The sequence below is a fragment of the Neovison vison genome, chromosome 6, assembly GCF_020171115.1.
Source record: "Neovison vison isolate M4711 chromosome 6, ASM_NN_V1, whole genome shotgun sequence".
NCBI lineage: Eukaryota > Metazoa > Chordata > Mammalia > Carnivora > Mustelidae > Neogale > Neogale vison.
In genome coordinates, this window is record NC_058096.1 from 136,406,132 (window position 1) to 136,430,900 (window position 24,769).

The 24,769-nt window shown below is 42.9% G+C and overlaps 1 protein-coding gene across 9 annotated transcripts in view; it reads left to right on the top strand.

Moving 5' to 3' along the window:
• The window catches only part of LOC122908965 (myosin VIIA and Rab interacting protein), a 402,240-nt gene that overhangs the window by 124,244 nt on the left and 253,227 nt on the right, over positions 1 to 24,769 (top strand). Inside the window, exon 1 of one of the 9 annotated variants that reach the window (XM_044252419.1) lies at positions 21,037 to 21,053. The exons of the other annotated variants lie outside the window; for them this stretch is intronic. Within the exon in view, the coding sequence (XP_044108354.1) occupies positions 21,049 to 21,053 (5 nt within the window). The 5' untranslated portion in view covers positions 21,037 to 21,048. Of the gene's footprint in view, positions 1 to 21,036; positions 21,054 to 24,769 lie in introns of those variants that run through there. 9 annotated transcript variants of the gene reach the window in all.

Below are 24,769 nucleotides of genomic sequence, written 5' to 3' on the forward strand. Positions count from 1 at the left end.
CAGGACTGGGAGGGTGCAGGGATGGGTGGTCCTTAAGGTCAGCACACTGAGCAGATCTCTCAGGGATGACTTCCAGAACCAGGGTCCCAGAATCTAACATGCATGTCAGAGCACACAGGCCCCAGCTGATGGTTGGATGGTTGCCATCTCTTGGACAAGGATGCCCCTGTTGATGTGACTGGTATATTCTTTGCCCTGCTGGATCCAGAGCTGCTGGTTGTTCAGTGCGAATGGAACCAGTGCAGGGCTCAGTCTCGCAGGCTGACTGACCACCTTTGGCATCCACCCCCAGACCCCTATTAGAGTGATTGGCATGAGGCCTTTTGGTTAAACATGACTGGAATGAAGCTAGTCTTTTTAAATGGAGATCTGGGGACTCCTGGGTGGCATGGTCAGTTGAGCCTCCCACTCTTGGCTTAGGTTGTGATCTTGGGGACCAAAGGATCAAGACCCACACCAGGTCCACTCTTAGTGTGGAGTCTGCTTGGGTTTCTTTGCCCCTCCTCCATACATGTAAATAAATAAATCAAGTAAATAAATAAATCTTTAAAAAATAAAATATAATACATGTGAATAAATAAATCTTTAAAAAATAAAATAAAATAAAATAGACAGCTGCATAAAACATATTGAAGTGAAAAGAATAAAACCCATAAACCTTGAGACTATTTAATGTCTAGGTCAACTTTTATTATTTACCATTTACACCTGACCTTTTCCTTTGTGATTTCTTTAGACCAAAATTTCCAGGCTTCTGTACCTTCTCTCCACATGGTCAGTACTGGTCATCACCTCTTAATCCAGTGTCCAGCTTTCCCTTCTTTTGTGTTTGCCTGGGAGCTCATTTATTCATCAGGGTCTGTGGAGCCCCTATTGCCCCTAGGTCCTAGGTCCTGGGCAAGGTAAATTACTCACAGACCCATAAAAGTAAACTCCAGTTTTTTACAAAAAGGGTTTCCACCCCTCTTCTCAGCAGGACCTCTTAGCAAAGAGTTCACTGTGTAATTAGAACTATTAGCCTTCATCTTCTGGATGTAGTCCAAGGCTTGGGCTAGGTACCATGTTACTACTGACAGGGGCTAATACCAGTCGAGACGTGGGGTGGCATACAGTGCATCTATGAACTTAGCAATGTCTATCATAGTCCTCAGGTATAAAAAGAGACATGCAAACTAGTGGTATTTTGTGCATTGGTATATATCAGACCTGTGTGACTGACACCAGAGATGTTATTTTGCCTGGATAAGGATATTGGCATAAAGTCACTGAACAGATAGCATCTCATTTTGAAATATTATGGTTAAAAGTGGATGATGAGAACTGTGGATGTTGGAGTGTCTGTGCTGTAGAGGTTGTCTGGAGACACCAGGACCATCTGTTTTGTCTGTCTTTAGGTGACCTTGGACTGTGCAAAGTGAGTGTCCAGACCCTCCTGATTAAGGCATTTTGTCTCTTTTGTATAGTAAAAATAACTGTGGACACTATGTTCTGGCTGGGATTATGATGCCTCAATGCCATATGTTTGTGTTGACATTAATAGTGTACTCTAAAATTTGGCACAAGCCTAGCCACATGCTGCCTGGGGGCAGGACTTCCTAGAGATCACAAAGAAATCAGTTCCAACCCCAGCCTTGATCAGGTTATTGAATTTGGATTTGATGCTCTAATCTCCAAGTGGGTAACTCCATCATCTTATCAAAGACAACTATTGGGGAAAGAAGTGCTTCATAACGTACCATTGCATCTTACTGAACTCACTGTTAGTTTTGTAACAATGTTATCAGAATCTTTATGTACATCCCCTAGGCCCCCAGCCTCTTTTATGTTCAAAGTGGTAGCATTTTTGCACTTTCATCATAATGTTTGATGCTGAGTTGCTTTCCCCACTTCCCCACTTTTGAAAAATGGTATTAAAAAATAAAGAAATTGCACAGAGAGAGCAGGAGGCCCTCCATAGAAATGACCTATTGATGCACTGTACATCAGTGTTGACTGCTGAATGAAAACAAGCTCAATTCCTACAATGCTTAGGCCCTAAAGTTTTCATACACTAGAGCTTTGTGAGCACTCAACCCAGATTTTTAATAAATCTGTCCCTCTTGGGATTTTCAGTGTTTAATAACCAAAAGTAAGCAGCTAATTTGCCAAATATAGTTAAGTGAACAACCTTTATCACCCACTCTGCTGCAGGAGGCAAGTGACATTTGGTTTCATGGCAATTAATTGGTAACTTTTAAAAGGCCAGTAAATTGGCAATTCATTATATTTTCAAATGAACATGGCCATCACAGAAACACTGTGTCACTTTTGATTAACATCAACATGACAAATTTGTAATGAACATTAATGTCAGTGGCTGAAAGATGTCTACAAGATCTGTTTAAAGTATTTAGGGAGTGAAGATCCCTGTGGCTGGTGCTGATAACAGAGGTAAGCACAGGAGCTCATATCCAGTGGGGGAGTTAGTCAAAGAATGGCAAAAGATGGGCGCCTGGGTGGCTCAGTTCGTTAAGCGTCTGCCTTCAGCTCAGGTCATGATCCCAGTCCTGGGATCATGTTTTCCTCTCCCTCTGCCCCCCCCCACACCCCACTTGTGCCCTCTCTCACTCACAAAAATAAATAAAATATTAAAAAAAAAAAAGAATGGCAGAAGAAAGTGAGGAATTATAGCTGTGACAGGTGATGGAGAAGGATCATAATGCTGCCTAGGGTGGATTCTCTAGAAGCAGGGCCTCAGGCAGGGGTTTGGATGCCCCTGATTTATTGGGCTTATAGGAGGAGAGGTGTCCAAGTCAGGCCAAGGCAGGGAAGATGGGGTCTCAGCTAGACTGAGCTTTAGCTTGATCCCATGGGAGCTCTGGAGCTTGACTTATACCCCAGAGTTGCCCCCACCTTAAGGCAAGTTGATCTTTCATGGTCTCCCCTGCCCTGAGCTCCTCAGACATTAATGAGAGTCTGACCTGGGGTGGATGGGTATGGTATGTCTCTGGGGCAAGGGGGATTCTGTAAGGCCAAGGGCAGTTTTCTAGAGAAGGAGGACAACAGAGGGAATAAATATACCAAGTTGTGAGGGACCCTTGATGTGGCTCCAATAGCATCTGCTGGAGATGCTAAGAGAACATATAATAAAGTGTTCTTTGTTCAGAGCTCTCTGATGGCCGCCCTAGCACCCAGAAAAAGAGCCACATTTCTGAAAAGGACTGCCAATGCCTGTAGGACCTGGTGGGACTGGATTCTCAGTTATCTTTTCTATTTAAGCAGCAGTGTATGTTTTGGACATTATTTCGCATTTCTTCAGCATGTGTTGGGGCACCCAGTTTTGTTGTCTTACGTTTTTATTCCAAAGATCTGTAACTGGCCTAGGATTTTGCTTTAAAGTAAAACTTGACATATGTTATGACTCTTCTGGCTTCAGAGAAATCTTTTTTCCTTCACTAAATGTGACCAGAATTACTGTCTCCATTTGAAATTGGCCCAGGGTTAAAGATAGAAAGAAAGAGTTTTGGGGGTCAAAACGTATATACATATTTTTAAAACTACACAAACGTTTTGCTAGATACAGTGGACTTCTTTATCTGGGCTGTGTCCTTACTTAGAACATCTGCCTTTCTTCCCACATTTAGGTTTGTCTCTTAGATCTCTACAGCCTGGGCTCTTTTCACTTTTCTCAGGGCCTCTCTCTATGATTTGATATCAATTCATTTTTTTCCTCCTTGAATTCTTCACCTTTCTGAGTTCCATTTTAGCATTTGGTGTCCGTCCTATAGCAAACCCAGGGAGGTCCTGAAATCTGACCATCTGTCAAAATCCTGTGCTGCTTCTGACATCCCCCAAATCCATGTTGCTGAGGCCTTAGTGCAGACAGACCCCTGTTGACAACATTGTGATTCCCTGCAGATGTTTGAGTCACTGTCATTATCAGCCTGGCTGCTAGGTCTGAAACACTGCCAAGTTCCTGAAGAGACAATTTTATCTGACAGATTTCTTCCAATTGCAGGAACGTATGTTACTTATAAGACATACATCTAAGCATCTATTTAACACTGGAGGTTAGAACACATCAACTCATGTTCCCTGTATGCTGGTGGGGGCTGGCCGGGGGAACTTCTGGCACACTGGAGGAACTCAGGAAATATATGTAGGTTGAATAAAAGTGAACTGGCTGAGTTTGGAGAATCCAAAGAGAAACAAAACATTTTGAGTTTTTGAAGAACCCAAATTACTAGCAGGGAAAGTGGACCTGCAAATACATGGTCATAACAAACTGTGATATGCCTGTTTTCTCATCTGGAAATAAGGGGAAAGACCTCTCTTTGGAGAGAATTGAAAGAAATCATGCATGTGAAGTGCTTAACAGAATGTTTTTATGTTAGGGCACCATTTATTGGAGACATGTACAGAGCAGGGAGAAAGTAGTTGATTCTATGGAGTAGTGGTGAAGTGTATCCAAAAAAACTTAATAGACTTAGTGCCTGAGAGTTGAGCAAGATTTTGTGGTTCTGTCCATCCATTCATTCATGATCTGTGTTGGCAGCAACACCCATATCTCTCAGTGGCACTCCCTATGTTTATGTAGGATGAGAAATTGGACCTCAGTGGACAGGTTTGATCTCCTAATATGACTTGATGTACTTATTAATGGAATTGCCAGTTTTATCACCAAAAGAACCACTGATGATTGCAGTTAAAAATTACTTACAGATACCCAATGGCCTTGATCATTTTAAACAACAGGAATTGCTAAACTTTGTGTCTCAGAACCTCAGGTCCTGCCAACTCTCTTGGGAATGACAAAAGATATTTTTATAACAAATTAGTAATTTCAACACCATAAAATATTTACTAGGGAAAACTAACCAAGCATATATTATTAATCTTAATAAGTATTTTAAAAGAAGGGTATGTATCTTTTAGCATCTGTCCTATGTTCAGTTTTTTTGTTGTTGCCTAAATCATGATCCTAATGATAAGGCCTAGTTTTCTCTGAATCTTAAAAACACTTCCTTGTGTCAGGCAAAACTGTATCATGGTGCATGGACAAAATATCCTCCAGGGCTATTTACCCAGTAATGTCGAACTCACAGATACAAAAACATGTCAGCTCCATTGTCCATGCGTTTGGGTTTTCTAAAGTAATATGGAAATATTGTGATGATGAATGGGTATTAGTGTTTAAAGATCAGAAATATTTAAAACCTAAAGCAACCATAGAAACTTACTTCTTCATAAATGTTACTGAAATTTTGCTTTTGAAGAGGCTTAATCCATAACCAAATACCATTGCTAAATATAAACCTGAAATACAGGTTTCTGATATTTGAAAAGGTGGGCCTGCATTACATTCAGCTCTTATGTGACCCAGCTCCTTCATCCCTGCTAGCGTCTCTGCAGAGTACAGGGCACCGACTTAAACATTGTCGGGAAAATAGGAAGTGGTACTGCATAGAAAATAGAAAATCTAAAGAACAAAAGGCAATATTGGTTTTCTTGTTCAAAACTTGTTTCCTTTGGATGCCAGGTATATGTGTATGTATGTGTACCTCCCTGTTATATAACACAATTTTTAAGCCTAAAGTTTGAGTAATATGAGTTACTAATTAGAAATATTCTCCATCACAAACTATTTGGTTTTGATTGTTGCGCTAGACTGTTTTGACCCCATTGATTTTGGTTCCTAATGCCTTTTCTGCCAGACCACATCCCCCTAATGCTTGACCTATTCTATTTATTCAAGAAGTAGCTGGCAGCTTGCTTACTTGACCCTGTGGGGGAACTGGGCACACAGTGGGGAACCACCCGGACCAGGCCCCACCCTCACCGAGTTCTAGGGGAGGAGGCAGTTAACAATAAACAAATGAACATGTATGTAAAGTCATTAATTACAGATTGCAGTAGGGGCTGGAAAGAAAGAAATAGAACACTGACAGACATTAATGGGGACACATTCTCTACCAAATATTTGAAGACAAAATATTGGAAGACCTGTATATTACTTGATTTTCCAATATAAACACCACATGAGAAATTTAATTTAGAATTAGGTCCCAGAAAATGCTACCTCCTGTGACAACTAGTGAGCTTCCTTCTTTGCACAACAGAAAATTATCTCATTTACCCTATTTCCTTTTTTTTTTTTTTTTTATTTTCTTGGCTCTGTTTTCCAGGAAGCTTGGAGGAAAATTTGATGCCTCATGAGAGCATTAAATTATCTGTTCTGGTCAGTGTATTTGTGCAGGAGATGAGCTAAAACAGCACCGTGGCCCCTGCACCCCCATCCAAGGATGTGCTTGTAAAATAGCGAGTGGTTCTGAGGCAGGCCAGGGTCAGCTTAGATAGACCAGAGCAGAGATGTTTGAAGGGTAGTTTTTGTAAGGAAGTTTCTTAGCATGATGTGCAACATAATTCACACCTCCATTCTGCACCAAATTCTCAAATAAATCTACTTTATTCTGTAGTGTTTGATAGAAATTGGTTTTGTATTTGGGGATGCATCCCAGGGTTAAGGCTGGCCTGAAATTGGCCATAGAGTTAGAGCAGATGTCCCAAAGAGGCCAGCCTTATTCTGTTCACATTCCATTCCTGATCCTTTCATCTCTTTTCCTTATTATTTCTTTCCCTAGTTTGTTGATTTTATTGTATTTATACATTTATGTATGTGAACATTGTTGAGAAATACAAACAAATCTCTCTCTTGAGTTCCCTGAGAACCTAAGGTGTGATAGGCAAACAGACTGAGATGAAAATCCGTGCTCTGATATCTATTGGTGTTTGCTATGGTGCCCCGCCCATGTCTACCTTGCCAGTCCAGTACTCCCAAAGCACGGTGTCTCCAAGTGTTGACTGCTGATGGCTCAAAATTGCTCCATATCAGAATTTTCCTCCTAGAGATTATAACCCCCTTGTTGGAGGGTAGAGTGGCTTCCCAAGACATGACTGACTAAAATAAGGGTGCGAAAGGCTATCCTCTTCTCAGAGCAGAACCAGCTGTGCAGTATAATCCAAATTGCCAGAGCTCCAGTGGGGTCAGATTGAAGCAGACAGACTCCACTGAGACTACGTTTCCACTTGCCTCCTTCCTCTTTCCTAATCTGTTTCCTTTCTCCCCTTCTTTTGAGAATACTCCTGCAATAAATCATGTGCATAAGAATCCCTATCTCAGGCTCTACTCTTTGGGCCTCTGTTTTCTTATTTGTAAAATGATGAGAGCTCATCACTGATAGAATTATGTTGAGGAGTAAGTGAAATAATACATGTATAGTGCCCAGAAAGACTTAAAAAGCAGGCATTCAGGAGCTGGTATTAACTGTTAGTGATGTAAAGCCACAATCCATGACTAAAGAAACGTTGAAAAACGGACGCCTTACTAAACACTTCCCAGGTGTCTTGTTATGCGTTCTGATGGTGCTAGTTGTCGTGACCCAATAGACAACAGCAGTCATATTGCTAAGTGGTAGACTTTTTCCCATTTCTAAGTGCAGGGCTGCCCTCTATGGGACTCTGAATAAATTAATTGAGGATGTAAGGTTATGAAGTATACCTCATGCAGCTAATAGCAAACTGTATGAGGATTGTTCTGTCTAACCTTTAAAAAGCTTCTAGCGACCTATAGAGACAAATATTTCCAGTTGTCCTTAGAATTTGAGTCCCTATTCCCTTGAGGCTTGGGTTTTAGAGCCTAGTGCAAACTTAGATCTCTGCTCCAACTTCTTATTTCTAGAGAAGAAACTCAAAATTCATAGAGGTGAAGCGGCTTGTTCACTGTCCCATGATGAATGAGGAGAACTGAATTCAAATCTTACCTTAGCCCTGGCTTCCAACTCAGACTGTTTTTGTGTGATGTGCTGCTGTCTATATGGTCATGGATTCTTTCTTTATGAATGGTTGCCATCTGTTTAATGACATTGAGTAATAAATATTTTTGCTACAGTCCTGCTTTTCTTTGCTTTGCTCACTTATCTCTAGCCACCCGCTTATCATACCGTTTTTCCAGCACAAAGGGCAAGCTTCCTACTCTAGAACCTTTGCTCTGGCGCTTCCCTTTCCCTGCCACACTCTTCTACGTACTGCCTTCAAGCCTTTGCTCAAATGTCACCTCCTCACACTGGCCCCCCTATTTAATATGGTGGGTGTCCACCACCAACACTCCAGATTCCCTCTTGCCCAGATCTACCTTTTCTTTTTTCCATAGCACTTATCACTTTCTGTTATACTATATAATTTACTTATTCATTATTTAATACCATGAATGTAAGTGCCTTGGGAGCAGGGATCTTTGTCTGTTTTGTTCGCTGACACGATTCATGTGCCTAGAACAGTGCATACATAGCACACAACAGTTTTAGTATGTGTTGAATTAATTAACCTTCCAAAATGAATTTATCACCTAATGGAAGGGTCAGTGCTCCAGTGTGGAAGTACAGCTCTCTGTGATGTCTGAGAGAATTTGAGGAAATGTCCTATTCCTCATGGAAGACCAGGCCACTGCTGTCTTAACTCTGCCCACTAAGAGACCAGTATCAGTAGGCGTGCTGTAATTAGAACTCCTTACCCACTGTCCCCTAAGAGGCCTCCAGGGCCTCCCATCAACTCTCTCATCATCTTTGACCTCCCTCATGCCCACAAGGCCAAACCTTCTCCATCTCTGGGCTCTTTCCCCATGTAGTTAGGTCAGCCTATGCTCAGACTCCCCCTCTAAACTTCATCTCCCCCAAACCTTTCTACTTTGCCCCCAGAGCTCATCACCATCAGCCGCAGAGACCCCCTACCCTCCTCTGAGAGTTGTCACTGCTGTCTTGCTCGGAAGCATGCCTCTCCTCCAAGGACACCAATTCCACAAAGCCTTTTTGGATGGTGGCTGTTTCTTCTCTTCCCCATTGTTACTCTGGGCCTACTCCAGACCAGAACCTTACTCCTTGAGGCACTTTCCATCTGAATGCACTATGTATTACTTGACCTTGTTATGGGCATCTGTCAGCCTTGTAGCCAGTTCCCCTTATTCACAGGATATTTCATTACCTAGACCTCCGGCTCTCACTCTCTGTTCCTGCGACCCTTCCACTTCTCTTTGGTGACTTCAGCATCTCTGCAGTGACCCAGAATCCTAGTTTCTCAATTCCTTGCTTTCCATTAATCTTCAAGTCCACAGCCCTTCTCTAGTTCTTGACATCCTCGACAATGCCCAGCTCCCACATTCTTGACCTCAAGCATCCCGGTCTCTGACCACCATTTCCTATCTTTGAGTGCCCTCTCTCTAATAATTCTTCCCTGAGATCTAGTGGGTTCCACGTTTTTGTTGTTAAGGTCACCTCTTGTCCTGACTTCATCCTTACTTAGCTGGGATTTCATTAATATATTTGGGGGTTTTTTGCATTCATTTTCAGTCCTTTGGTTTTTGCTTCTTCAGCCCTACTCACCTGGCAAACCCCACCCCTGGTGAACCCCAGTTGCCCTCTGTCCTCCCCCCAGCACCTGAGCAGCTGAGTAGGGATGGAGGGAAATGCACCACCACGCTGACCTGAGTCAGTGGATTCTGAGCTCTGCCTGGCATTCCTAAATTGTTTCCACATTCAATCTCCATTCTCCAAAATGTCAGTTAGTCACACCTTGTCCTCTGTTCTCCACCCTCCTCACTCCTGTCCCCTCCTCATTCTCAGCTAATTACATCTGTTTTCCTGAAGGTTAATTTTATTTATTCATTCTGAACTAAGAATAAAGTTACATGTTTTATTAATAGGCCCTGCACTCCCGGGCATGGTTGCTTATTAATAATAATGAACCAGTAATTGAAATTTCAACTAGAAGTAAATCAGTCCTAAGAGAAAAGTCAGCTAGCACCCATTCAATTTTTCCGTCCTCTACTAAGCTTTTTATAGAGAAATTTAGGTTTACATTACATTAGCCTAATCTTTGCCCCTCTTTAAAGATGGGCAACTTCCATTTTAAAGAGTTGGGAGTACTTTCTATCCAGAGATACATACTGTGAACATTTTGATGTTTATTGGTGTAAGTTTCTCTTTAATTATTTTCTTAATTCAGCAAGAAAACAAAAGCAATTGGAAGCAACTTTCTGCCACCAGATCCTCTCTGTTTTCCCTCTTAAGGCAGGTGATTAGGCATTAAGCATGGGTAGCAATAAACAATTTGTAGGTGGAGAAAGCTGGGTGGCTCAGTTGATTAAGCGTCTGTGTTCAGCTCAGGTCATGATCCCAGGGTCCTGGGGTCAAATCCCACATCAGGCTCCCTGCTCAGCAGGGAGTCTGCTTCTCTCTCAGCCTGCTTTGCCTGCTGCTCCCCCTGCTTGTACTCTCTCTCACTCTCTGACAAATAAATAAAATCTCTTAAAAAAAATTTTATCCCCAGCATCTCAGAGCCCAATAGGGACAGGCTCAGCGGGCCTGAATTTCTTTTGAGTTGTAAGACTTTGACTCTGTGCTAATTCTTCTTAGCCTTCAAAGACTGTCAACTTTCCAGTGACTTTCTTTACCATGATTTCAGTGAGATAATGACATCATTTTTTAAAATTTTTTTTATTTTTTGTAAACATATATTTTTATCCCCAGGGGTACAGGTCTGTGAATCGCCAGGTTTACACACTTCACAGCACTCACCAAAGCACATACCCTCCCCAATGTCCATAACCCTACCCCCCTTCTCCCAACCCCCTTCCCCCCAGCAACCCTCAGTTTGTTTTGTGAGATTAAGAGTCACTTATGGTTTGTCTCCCTCCCAATCCCATCTTGTTTCATTTATTCTTCTCCTTCCCACTTAAGCCCCCATGTTGCATCACCACTTCCTCATATCAGGGAGATCATATGATAGTTGTCTTTCTCCACTTGACTTATTTCGCTGAGCATGATACGCTCTAGTTCCATCCATGTTGTCGCAAATGGCAAGATTTCGTTTCTTTTGATGGCTGCATAGTATTCCATTGTGTATATATACCACATCTTCTTGATCCATTCATCTGTTGATGGACATCTAGGTTCTTTCCATAGTTTGGCTATTGTGGACATTGCTGCTGTAAACATTCGGGTGCACGTGCCCCTTTGGATCACTACGTTTGTATCTTTAGGGTAAATACCCAGTAGTGCAATTACTGGGTCATAGGGCAGTTCTATTTTCAACATTTTGAGGAACCTCCATGCTGTTTTCCAGAGTGGTTGCACCAGCTTGCATTCCCACCAACAGTGTAGGAGGGTTCCCCTTTCTCCTCATCCTCGCCAGCATCTGTCATTTCCTGACTTGTTGATTTTAGCCATTCTGACTGGTGTGAGGTGATATCTCATTGTGGTTTTGATTTGTATTTCCCTGATGCCAAGTGATATGGAGCACTTTTTCACGTGTCTGTTGGCCATCTGGATGTCTCCTTTGCAGAAACGTCTGTTCATGTCCTCTGCCCTGTTCTTGATTGGATTATTTGTTCTTTGGGTGTTGAGTTTGCTAAGTTCTTTATAGATTTTGGACACTAGTCTTTTATCTGATATGTCGTTTGCAAATATCTTCTCCCATTCTGTCAGTTGTCTTTTGATTTTGTTAACTCTTTCCTTTGCTGTGCAGAAGCTTTTGATCTTGATGAAATCCCAATAGTTCATTTTTGCCCTTGTTCCCTTGCCTTTGGCGATGTTCCTAGGAAGATGTTGCTGCGGCTGAGGTCGAAGAGGTTGCTGCCTGTGTTCTCCTCAAGGATTTTGATGGATTCCTTTCTCACATTGAGGTCCTTCATCCATTTTGAGTCTATTTTCGTGTGTGGTGTAAGGAAATGGTCCAATTTCATTTTTCTGCATGTGGATGTCCAATTTTCCCAACACCATTTATTGAAGAGGCTGTCTTTTTTCCATTGGACATTCTTTCCTGCTTTGTCGAAGATTACTTGACCATAGAGTTGAGGGTCTATTTCTGGGCTCTCTATTCTGTTCCATTGATCTATGTGTCTGTTTTTGTGCCAATACCATGTTGTCTTGATGATGACAGCTTTGTAATAGAGCTTAAAGTCCGGAATTGTGATGCCACCAACTTTGGCTTTCTTTGTCAATATCCCTTTGGCTATTCGAGGTCTTTTCTGGTTCCATATAAATTTTAAAATTATTTGTTCCATTTCTTTGAAAAAGATGGATGGTACTTTGATAGGAATTGTATTAAATGTGTAGATTGCTTTAGGTAGCATAGACATTTTCACAATATTTATTCTTCCAATCCAGGAGCATGGAACATTTTTCCATTTCTTTGTGTCTTCCTCAATTTCTTTCATGAGTACTTTATAGTTTTCTGAGTATAGATTCTTAGCCTCTTTGGTAAGGTTTATTCCTAGGTATCTCATGGTTTGGGGTGCAATTGTAAATGGGATTGACTCCTTATTTTTTCTTTCTTCTGTCTTGTTGTTGGTGTAGAGAAATGCAACTGATTTCTGTGCATTGATTTTATATCCTGACACTTTACTGAATTCCTGTACAAGTTCTAGCAGTTTTGGAGTGGAGTCTTTTGGGTTTTCCACATATAATATCATATCATCTGCGAAGAGTGATAATTTGACTTCTTCTTTGCCGATTTGGATGCCTTTAATTTCCTTTTGTTGTCTGATTGCTGAGGCTAGGACTTCTAGTACTATGTTGAATAGCAGTGGTGATAATGGACATCCCTGCTGTGTTCCTGACCTTAGCGGAAAAGCTTTCAGTTTTTCTTCATTGAGAATGATATTTGCGGTGGGTTTTTCATAGATGGCTTTGATGATATTGAGGTATGTGCCCTCTATCCCTACACTTTGAAGAGTTTTGATCAGGAAGGGATGCTGTACTTTGTCAAATGCTTTTTCAGCATCTATTGAGAGTATCATATGGTTCTTGTTCTTTCTTTTATTGATGTGTTGTATCACACTGACTGATTTGGGGATGTTGAACCAACCTTGCAGCCCTGGGAAAAATCCCACTTGGTCATGGTGAATAGTCCTTTTAATTATTGTTGAATCCTATTGGCTAGTATTTTGGTGAGAATTTTCGCATCTGTGTTCATCAAGGATATTGGTCTATAGCTCTCTTTTTTGATGGGATCCTTGTCTGGTTTTGGGATCAATGTGATGTTGGCCTCATAAAATGAGTTTGGAAGTTTTCCTTCCATTTCTATTTTTTGGAACAGTTTCAGGAGAATAGGAATTAGTTCTTCTTTAAATGTTTGATAATGACATCATTTTTAATCACGTGTCTGTCTCCTTTTAATTTGCCTGCTAAATCGGCATAACTTGAACTTAATAACTTAAAGGATTACTTTAAGTATGGTTTAAAGTATAAACATTTCTTTTATGACTTAAAGTATAAACATAAATCACTTACTAATTAAAACATAAATACTTCAAGCAAAGTGGAATCCCAAAGACACAGAACTTAACGAATGCAAGAGCAACTTATAAATATCATCTTATAAATGTTATAAATAAATGCATAGCACCCAGTGACTGCAGTGTGAAATAGTATCCACAGAGACAATTCTGAGAGTTTCCAAGTGAACTGCTCCAAGCGTTCCTTGGAGCAGCCCAGCTAGCGAGAGTGTAAGAGGTTGTTCTGGAAACAGCATCTGCTCCTCCCAGGAAAGTCTTCTTCCTTCCCACGGCACAGCTGACTGGTATCTTAAATCCCAAAGCAGAGAGTCAAGTAAAAAACCCACCCAGACTGCCCCTCCTGCATGGTCATGCACAAAGCTGGTCCCCAGGCTGCCTCACAGGCAGATGCACACTGTGTCTTTACACAGACTCACACCCAGGAAAAGATACTCGAGGGACTTAGTTAGGTTTAGTGGTCTGCACATTATTTTCTGTCCCTTCCCTAATTTCTGTGAGCCTTTATTTGGGGAGGTGAAAGTCAGATGATAAGCCAAGAAATCTGATAAAAAATGGCATAAAATCCTCCCCGTGTGGCTGATTGTCCCCACAGACAGCCCTGAGCAGCCCACAGCCATGATGACAGGTACCTGCAAGGTTTTACAGATGGGAATTATACACGCTTGTTCATTTTTCCTAATGATGTTCTTATATTAGTAACATGGCAGGTTGCCTCCTCCTTTCTCCTACCCAGGTTCTGAATACCTGGAAAACACTAGAAGTCTCTGCATTTCAGTTGCAATTTTCATGAATTCCTTGCAGCAGTGCTTCCCAAAGTGTGGCATGTGGATCACTGCTGGTAGACCAGATGAGCGTGGGTGTGCAGGACTAAACATTTTTTATATTAATAGTTATGTTTTTGTTTTAATGTGTATTAGACAAAAAAATGAACAAACATAACTTGCCCAGTATTTCGTGGATGTAAATATTTAGAATTAGTCAAAAGGAAGAGGATAGTTAAGATTTTTTAGGTGAGAAGGATTAAAACAAGAGTATTAAATAAATAGTAATGAAGTCGATTAATGCATTTGGCAAAAATTATGAAAGTGGCCTGCAAACTCACAGTGAGAAAGTGATGTGCTCAATGGCAGAGGCCAGCAGGCACAATTTCTTAAAAGGTGAAAAATATGAAAACTCCTGGAGACCATTCCTTGAAATGAGACAACACAGCATAGTCCCATATGGAAAGATTTTCTAATCAGGCACTCGAGTTTCTCCCACTGGAAAGTACAGCTGTCCATGCAGTATGGGGTTTATTTTACATTCTTATGAAATTTTATCTCATTAAGTGATGGTAGGAACCACTGAGTCTTTTGTTTGCAAAGCCAGAGAATAACCACATAATAACTACAGCTGAATTCCTTCAGTCATTCATTCAACAAACACTAGAAAGCATTTTTGTGTGTCTGATGCTGGGCCAGGTCCTGAGGTTAGGGGATTGAGAGGGTCACCCACTGCAGGGGGTCAAGCTTAGGAATGACTTCCCATAGCAGCATTTCTGAAAGCTCATTCTGGCTATCCCATGACTGGACAGCAGCAGAACTGGAATAGATTAGAGACGAGGTGACGCAGGAAGGCACGATAGTGGTGGTGGCAGTGGAGAGAAATGAGCAGGTTCAAGAGCTATTTCAGGGTAGATCCAATAGAACATTGCCTAAGGGAAAGACAGGAGTCAGGGGAGAACGCTAGGTTTTTGGCTTCAGAAGCCCTGCGGGTGGAGATGCCAGGTCCCCAGAGCTCACAGAGCACATTGCTGGGGCTCAGTATCACGCTCTCTAGGAAGTCTTGCCCTTTGTGGCTGCGTGTCATCTCTCCCCAAGGGCACAGGTGCTTGGTGCTGCCTTATTCGTCTAGCATGAGGCCAGTCATGTAAAAGGCATTTGGTCAGTGCCGACTAAAGGACTAGTAGACAACTTGGGGTGTGAGACTACGAGACGGGTTGACTTGCAGTGTAGAGCAGTCCCTCTGCCCCATTTAAAATTTAATTTGGAGATAGATTTTGAAACTGCACTCCTCTGTTACCTTGTCACTCTAAAAACCTACAAGTAAGCACAATAGAAGTCTGCCCTTCTGCCTCAGGAACGTAAGCACAGGCTAGGTGACAGGCAGAGCGAAGACCAGGTGAGCAGCTGGAGGGGACACAGTAACGGAAGGAGATGCTGAGCGGTTTGTTGATGTCCAGTGGCGTTTGTCTAGGCATGTCTGACTTTGTACACTTCCTGCTCTACCACCCTCCTGTTTTCTTTCCAAACAATTCTTAAAGTAGTACATCAGTACTTGATTTCTTACCTTTACCTGAGGGACTTACACTAATCAAAGGAGCCAGAGAAATATTAGAGTGTGTCCATTGTTAGAACACAGAGCCACAGAGCAGAAACCTTGCCAGAAAGAAATTGTGATGCCCAGGGAGGGTTTCTACCCTCCACTGCGATGCTAGGACAGCATGAAGGAGGGCTAGGCTATGACGCTGGTGTTCTACTCTGCCTAGTTATTCTGGCCCAACCCACTTTGGGCCCTCCCTGGCTAGTCCACATCCTGCTTCTCCCTAATCCCCATGTATGTGTGTTCAGTGTCCATCTGCTGCTGTGTGTCCGGGCTTCTATCTTACTGGTCCCCCTTGGTGACCCACAGCACCTGACTCTGTGGTATGACAAAGTCAGTACTAGTGAAATGCATGAAATAGCACAGATCTATGCTTTGGGCTTTAATGTTACCATCAGTTGTTATTTCTACAAATAGTTAAGTTCATTCTCTAGCTTTATTAGCCATCCCACCCTCTCTTTGTTAATGGCTCTGAGGTAAAAGTGGATGCACAGCCAGAACATTAATGTGGTTTTCAAAATGATGCAGATGAGAGCATTACACTATGGAAATAGACTTCATGAGCAGGTGACTTGAAACTGTGATTGGATTTCATGAGCATCAAAGCGAAACAGGAACATTAGCGGTGTTGCTCCTCACTGCTCACGGTCCACCTTGTTAGTGTGCTGGGTATACAGCATAGGTGTCAGGAACATCTTTTGAGTGTCTTGTCCATAGTTTCCTGTAATATTTTGCAGATCTCCTTTGTGACTGAGTCTATAGTGGTAAAATAAAAATACACACCCATATGCAATCAGAAATTGTGAAACGTCTATAAAGGAGAAACAACGTGCTATGAGGACCCCAGGGGACCAACTTTCCCCTGAAGGACAAGTGGAGGTCTTTCGTGGAGAAATGGAGGAGGGTGAATGGACTCAAGCAGAAGGAACTTGGGGGAGAGACGCTTTCAAGAAGAGAGAACATGTGGGAAAGCCTCAAGGAAGGCTAAGAGCACGGCATTTTCAAAGAACAGCCAGAAGTGGAACAGATGGTATGGATCGAGCCTGATAAGGGGAGGGGCAGATTTGGAGGCAGGCAGGCCACGCGGCTTCTATTGTATCTTCAGAAAAACTGAAGTCTGTGAAGTCATGTTAAGCAGGTGGGTAGTGCATTTTTAGAAGCCCTTCTTGATGCAGTGTAGAGAAGAAATTAGAGAAGAGGAAGAAATGTCCCCAGTTTAGAAAGAGGCTGTTCCAAGATGCCTCTCAACAGATCAATGGATAAAGAAGATGTGATCCATATAGACAATGGAATATTACTCAGCCATCAGAAAAGATGAATACCCAACTTTTGTATCAACAAGGATGAGACTGGAGGAGATTATGCAGTGTGAAATAAATCAAGCAGAGAGAGTCAGTTATCATATGGTTTCACTTACTTGTGGAGCATAAGGAATAACACAGAGGACATTAGGAGAAGGAAAGGAAAAGTGAATTGGGGGAAATCAGAGGTGGAGATGAACCATGAGAGACTGTGGACTCTGAGAAACAAACTGAGGGTTTTAGAGGGGAGGGAGTAGAGGAATGGGTGAGCCTGGTGGGGGGTATTAAGAAGGGCACAGATTGCATGGAGCACTGGGTGTGGTGCATAAACAGTGAATCTTGGCACACTGAAAAAGTAAAACTAAATAAATAAATAAATAGAAAGAGGCTGATGCCCTGGTCCCAGGGGAGATGCCAGATGGAACTGTGGGGTATTGCAAAAACCAGAAGATGGATGCCAGTTACTTTACATGTAGGAGCTAGGGTGTGTAGAACCTGGACTGTCCATGATCCGTAAGGAGAGGAAAGACCAAGAAAATATCCCATGTCTGGGTTTAGCAGCTGGACGGATGGAGGAGCCATTCACAGGGGCCAGAATTCCAGGGCACCAGCAGCTTGGCAGGGATGGAGCCAACATTTAAAATGTTCAACTTGAGATGTGTGTGAAATGACATCCATGCACTTGCTTCAGGAATCTGTGACTGAGCACCCACCTTCTTAGAAGTTTCCATGGTTAAGTGTTCACTGTGCTACCCCGGAATGATAAAGACTATTAGTGTCACTTGGGAACATTGTATATTTGCCACATGCACTGGCTGCCATCTGCACCCACTTTGGCCACGCTTCAGGACAGGAGAAATAGCTGCCAGCTTAAAGGGGAAATTGGTTCTGTTTCCCTTAAGCAGCCAGATTGAATGAGGGCATGTTGGATGTGATGGCCTCAGCAAATGCTTGGGGAAATCTCTTTGCTTTGGAGAAGTACTTCATATCAGTTTAATCTTCAGAGTCACTGGAAGACAGAGGAAACCTCTATTTTTGTCAGACTTCTGTTTCAGGCAAATGCATCTAGCCATGGGGAAAGTAGTTTCAGAATAGACCTGATTAGGTGTCAGGGGGACAGTTCATGCTGAGACAATAGCATTGAGGCCTTGGCTGGTCATCGTTCTCCTATGAGCTACTGAGCAGGCTGTTCTTTGATTTTGCATTTGTTTAAATATATACATACCCGCAGAGAATACATACCCACAGAGTGGTATTTGAAATAGCAGAACCAATGTGGAAGTTGTGGGAGGAAGGGAGATAGAAACACTAATGCATACAAATGCTCCCTGCCTTCGCTGGACGGTCCTGTCCAACCAGTGTGCACAGTGTCCAATCAGTGCACGCAGCCTGAATTCAAATCCTCACTGACTCTGAAATGAGTCATGAGAAACAAGCCTTCACAAACCTCAGTTTCTCCTGCATTTGCTGGCAATATACCTGGAGTGCCTAACATGACTCCTGGCCCATGGCAGGTTGAAGAAGTCAGGGTTCTCCAGAGAAATGGAATCAGTAGGTGAGTGTGTGTATGTATGTAGAGAGAGAGACAATGAGAGAGAAAGGAAAAGATTTTACAGAATAGTCTCATGCAATTGATAAATGAAAACTTTGTAGGGTAGGTAGGCAGTCCAGAGATCCAGAGAACAGTTGTAGTTCTAGCCCAAAGGCAGTCTGTTGGCCGAATTCCTGCTCCTATGAGGGAAGTGGTCTTTTTCTTAAAAATCCAACTGATTGATTCGGGGACACCTGGGTGGCTCAGTGTGTTAAGCCTCTGCCTTCGGCTCAGGTCATGATCTCAGGATTCTGGATCGAGCCCTGCATCAGGCTCTCTGCTCAGCAGGGAGCCTGCTTCCTCCTCTCTCTCTGCCTGCTTGTGATCTCTCTCTGTCAAATAAGTAAATAAAATCTTAAAAAAAATCCAACTGATTGGATGAGGCCCATCCACATTATGAAAGGCAATCTACTTTATGAAAAATGTACTCATTTAGGGGTGCCTGCGTGGCTCAGTGGGTTAAAGCCTCTGCCTTCAGCTCAGGTCATGATCCCAGGGTCCTGGGATTGAGCCCCGCATCGGGCTCTCTGCTCAGCAGGGAGCCTGCTTCCACCTCTCTCTCTGCCTGCCTCTCTGCCTACTTGTGATCTCTGCCTGTCAAATAAATAAATAAAATCTTAAAAAAAAATTTAAAAAAAAAAAGTGTACTCAATTAAATGTTAATCTCACCTGGTGGCTCAGTAGGATAAGCGTCTGCCTTTGGTTTATGCTATGAGCCCCAGGTCCTGGGACTGAGTCCCACATTGGGCTCCTTGATCAGTGGGGAGCCTGCTTCTCCCTCTCCCTCTGCTGCTGCCTCTGCTTGTGCTCTCTCTTTCTGACAAATAAATAAATTTTTTTAAAATGTTAAAAATGTTAATCTCACCTTGAAAATACTGTGGGAGCAACATCTAGACATGTTTGACCAAATGTCTGGGTCTCATGGCCTTGCCAAGTTGACCTCTAAGATTAATCATCATACTGGTGCTCTTTCAGAATTCCCTAGCTCTCCCCGCCCAGTTAAACCCTCAGAAGGGCCCTCGAGTAGACTTTCCATGCTTTCTGTTAACTTGCGTCCGTGCGTGACTCTGCTCTTTTTTTGTCTCTGAATCTCCCTTCATTTAGAACATTATACAGCACAAGGTGCCATCTCCATATATGTTTATTGAATAAAGAAGCACATGAACTATGTAGGATTCATTTATAAAAGCAAAAGACAGAAATTTCAACAAGCTGTGAACTTATTTATTCACTAAAAATTTAAAGCAGTGGATAAATTTAGATGTGGGCTTCAGGACATACATCTTAACATATTGTTAAAATAAAAATATACAATCAAAGCCCAGTAAAGATCATTAAATTAAGGTTGTCCTTCTTTATCAAATGGTCTTTTCTGTATTCAATTTCAGACCATGTTCTTGGGTATAGCTAGGCTGTAAGTCCCTATTTGGCCCTGGTTTTCTCTCCAGGGAAATAAGAGAGCACAGTATAAGAGGGAGGGTTCCACACTGTCACTGTTGAACCCAAAATCAAGAGGCCAACTCAGACCCAGAAAACATGGGCTGGAAGACAGCTAAGGGAGAGAGCTCTTCAGCAGTTTTGGTAATTACTGCAGCACCCTGCAGGACACCAGATATCACAGCTCTCCAAGTGGACACTCTCTGTCAGGAGGCCTGCCACTTCGGAAGGCGGAATACACACTTATTCCAATCAACCTCCCCTGACCACCTCCCCCCAAGACCCCCCGCAAGCAGTGTTGCTAAAGGAATGAGAAGTACACAGAATTTCAGGTTCTCTGCAGTCACTTTGCTTCTTGTCTTTCCATTTCCTCTTGCCCGAACAAGACCAGGCAACCTCAAGGGTGCAGACATGAGGTGTTGATTTTGGTGGAGACTTGTTGAGTCAGTCTGTCCCCTGAGTATTTTTTCTATCCTTGCTTAAAGCTTCTTCTGCCTGCTTTTGCCCCAATACTGGAGTTGGGGTGGCAGGACTCACTGTCAGAAAGCCAAGGCAAACAGAGGTGGGGGGGAAGGGAAGAAGTTGCAACATGCAGCTTCTCCGCTGGAGTGAATGAATCTTCCAGCTGAGACAGAGAGACAGAGAGGCCAGAGTTGCATGGCCCAGCAGTGGAACTGGTTAGAACCTGCTGATGAGCCCTATCCTGGGCAGGGTCACCATGGGCAGGTGGAGGGATAGAAGGCTTCGCGCTTCCAGTGTGGTGGCTTGGGACTTCCTAAGGAGCAATCTGAGATGGGCTTCTAGGGGTCACAGATCGTCTGGATGAATGGTGGTCTCCTGGGGCCAAAAATCTCTCAAATGGAAGTGCCATAACCTAGAAAAAGACTGCATTTCTCAGTGTTTCCTCAAGTGGTCATACTGATATGACCTACTAATATCATTGTAATGATAAAAACCATGATTTTATTACAGGCCTGTGATGGGACAGGTGCTGTGACTGCACACTTCATTTTTGTCCTTCCTACAGCTGTATGAGGTGAGCATTATTGACCTCGTATTATAATAAGGAAACTGAGTCAGAGAGCTGAGATACCTTGCCAAGTCGGGATTCTTACCCAGGTCTTTCTGATGCCAAATCCTGTGCTCTTCATGCAGCACTTTCTTGATGAAGATACTTCCCTTTCTCTTGCAAGAAAGGATGAGCCTAGGGAAAGGAATGCTGTCCTGGAAACTGGGAAGGAAAACAACAAATCAGAGTCCTACAAAGATGGCTAGCCATTCAAGGACAAGCCAAGAGGGAGGCAGGGAAAAGCAGAGGGAATGGGGACAGTGCTGGCCATTCTGAAGTGTGGAGCCAGATTTCTGGAAACTCTGCTGAAAAGCAAAGCTATGGGAAAAAAGCAGTGCCAAGACTTGAGGAATTCAGGCCACCAGAAACACATGGAAGGCTGGCTTCTGAGAATGGCCACCAAGGAAATAGGAGTGCTTCCTTTGACATGCAGTGCCTGAGAAGAGGAGAAAAGGCAAAAGAACACAGGTCACCCCAAAATTATATTAAGAGGGACCCATAGAGGTGATAAGTAACAATGCCCATTGCAAATCCCACAGGCCTGTGAAATGAGGGCTCCTGAGAGATAGACCTTCGTGCTTCCCTTTGGTTCTAAGAGAAAAACAGAGCAGCCCCCAGTAAGCCAGTGAGCCAAGAGATGTTAGAAGCCACTGCAAAGAAAGCTGCCCTACCCCAGGGTCATTTTTAGGCCATCTTCACACCCAACCTCATTCTGTAGTGGATTTAGCTTGTCTCTGCATACAATACTATGCTTTGCATTGGCTCCCCAGTCCAGTGTGGTAGCTTTAAGTTGACGTTCCTCCCCTGCCCCTGCCACCGCCTAAAAGGGAACTTCAGCAGCCTTTTAGGATGCTGGGTCTTTGTTTTGGGCTGTTTGGGCCCTCCCCTCTTCTTTTCTATTCCATCTTGCTCTGAATCCTGTCACTCTCTGCTTCATCATCCAGCCTTCCCTTTCCATCCTTACCTTGTTCTTGCTCTCCTCGAACTTAGCCCTGCCTTCCTCTCTCAGAGTGAGGTTGATCTGAATGTAAGAAAGAAACCCAAACTAACAGTGGAAAAAAACAGGATAAACAGTGATTAAATGGGAGAGAAGTTGATTTCTCGTTCACATAAAAGAAATTCAGTGGCAGGTTCAGGACTAGCATGGTGGCATGCCCATGTCACTGAGGACCCAGGCTCCTATGTTTCTATCTACACCACATCCCAAGCTCAAATCGTCCATCAAGATGGCAGCCAGAGCTCACGCCATTATGGGCACCAAGTGAAATGGGGGAGATAAAGCAGAAAGACAAAAATGGTGTCCCTCCTGGCTGAGAGAGCTCCTTCTAAGCACCCTGTATCACACAGATCTCTTCCACTTTTATTTCATGGGCAAGAATGCAGTCACATAGCCACATCTAGTTGGAGGTGTGGGTAAGCATGGTCTCTATTCTGGGAAGAACTGGCAGTTAGGTTCTGTTATTGAGGAAGAAGGGAAGAGTGGATATCTTCCTTTTCCTGCCCCCTGTGCCTCCTTCTCTTCAATGACCAGGCTCGCCATCGTCATGGTTTGGGTTTCCTTCTGGGTTTGGTATCTTTAGCTGCTTGAGTATGGAAGAAAATTAACACATGTCTAACCTGAACTTAACACCATCATAGCAGAGCTTTCAGTGTAACATATCATAGCAGAGCTTTCAGTGTATCCCTCTTCTTGCAGGGACAGCATTATGTCCCACTGTGTTTGCTCAAGCCCCCTGTGTGGACCCAGACACCCTGTGTTATGATTGCACCCAGAGGAGGCAAGGCATACAGCAGCTGAAGACAGAGCAATTTGTCCTGAATTTTTTCTTTTTTACATTTAATGAACCAACCTTTATGGACAGAATTAAAAGCAAGAAAATAGAAATCCTCGGGCACGTGAAAGATAAACAATCCCCATTCCAACTGTAGAAGCTCTTTTAGGCAAAAACAAGTAAAAACACACAGAATGAAAAAGCTCAAAAGCTACAGCCTCAAGGTATCCACATTCAGTGACTTAAGTAAAGGTACCATCTTAAAAATAAAACCCCAGGCCGATTCCTAGTGTGTAAAGATATAAAAGCGGTACTTTCTTTCCATTAGTTTACTTTAAAGACTCAGATGTATAATGCTTGCTTCTAAGTCCTATCAGTTAAGCAATGAAATAAAGCCATGTTAATGAGCAAAACTCTTTGAAATCAGTACTTATAGGGGTGCTCATACAACAGTATTACTATCCAGTTTATTTTGCGTGTGTTTTCATACATAATATCACAGTATATTTCATAACGTCAGAGAGGTTTGGATACACATAACTGAGTGGTTGTAAATGGTGACATTGTTTACAGCTTATCCTGCAGCACAGTTATGCCCCGCTGGGTGGTATACACAGTAGGAACGGTTTCTATGTGAACCACCCATCCCAGAGTGGCAAATGACACTTGACAGTTCAGATTAAGTCACTGGTGGACTCAAAACATTAAAATATAGTCCAGGGGCACATGGGATGCTCAGTGGGTTAAAGCCTCTGCCTTTGGCTCAGGTCATGATCTCAGAGTCCTGGGATTGAGTCCCGCATCGGGCTCTCTGCTCAGCAGGGAGCCTCCTTCTGCCTGCCTCTCTGCCTACTTGTGATCTCTCTCTCTCTCTGTCAAATAAATAAATAAAATCTTTAAAAAATATATATGTAGTCCTTAAGAAGAAACAGGCCCATAAATACAAAGCAACTGGTAGTTGCCAGAGGGCAGGGGTAGTGGAGGGATGGGCAAAATGGGTGAAGGGCCGTGGCAGGTACAGGCTTCCAGTTATGGAATGACCATGTCATGGTGAAAGGTACAGCATGGGGACAACCTAGTCGGTGGTACTATAATCGCACTGTATGATGACAGACAGTAGCACACTTGTGAGCACAGTGTGATACAGAGTTGCTGGATCACTGTGTTGTATACCAGAAGTTCCTGTTCCATTGTGTGTCAGCTAGATTTCAAGTAAAAAAAAAAAAAATCAGAAAAAATACATAGTATGTATTATGTATTAAAAGCAAGAAAACAGAAATCCCGGGGAACGTAAAAGATAAACAATCCCCACTCCAACTGTAGAAGGTCTTTGAATGCTATACTGTTTTGTCTTATGATTTCATAAATAGTTAAGTGTGTTAAAGATGAAATACAGCCCCTCAGCCACGAACCCCTGGAATACTGCAAGACATGATGGTATATCTGTGTGGAGGATCTTAGGATTGTGTCTCACTGAAGTTGCCTGCATCACGGTCTCCTTCCCTCCCAGTCCTGCTGCTTCTTCTCACGTTCCAGCTTGTCTGCACTTCTGAAGCCAGGCCAAGGACGCTTCCTTCTTGCTTTTCTGCCAACACTGTGGCTCTTTGCTTCATCCTCCCTTTCTCTGTTTTCTGCCCATACAGCTTCTTTCTGGTGACCCCATGTTCCCCTCTTCATGTCCTTTGTTGCATGTCCTTGGTGGAGGAGGTATGTATGGGTGGAGCAGGCGGGGTGTGGGGTTAACAGGGAAAAAAATCACATTTTTGAACTTCCTTTCATTACTCTGTGTATCCATCCTGGAAAAGGAAGAACCCTAAAGTGTCCTCCTTCTGTGGTACGAGAGGAGAAACAAATGTGCAAAGTGCATATTTAATTCTTGTGGAAGGAGAGAGACCATGATGTAGTTTATAA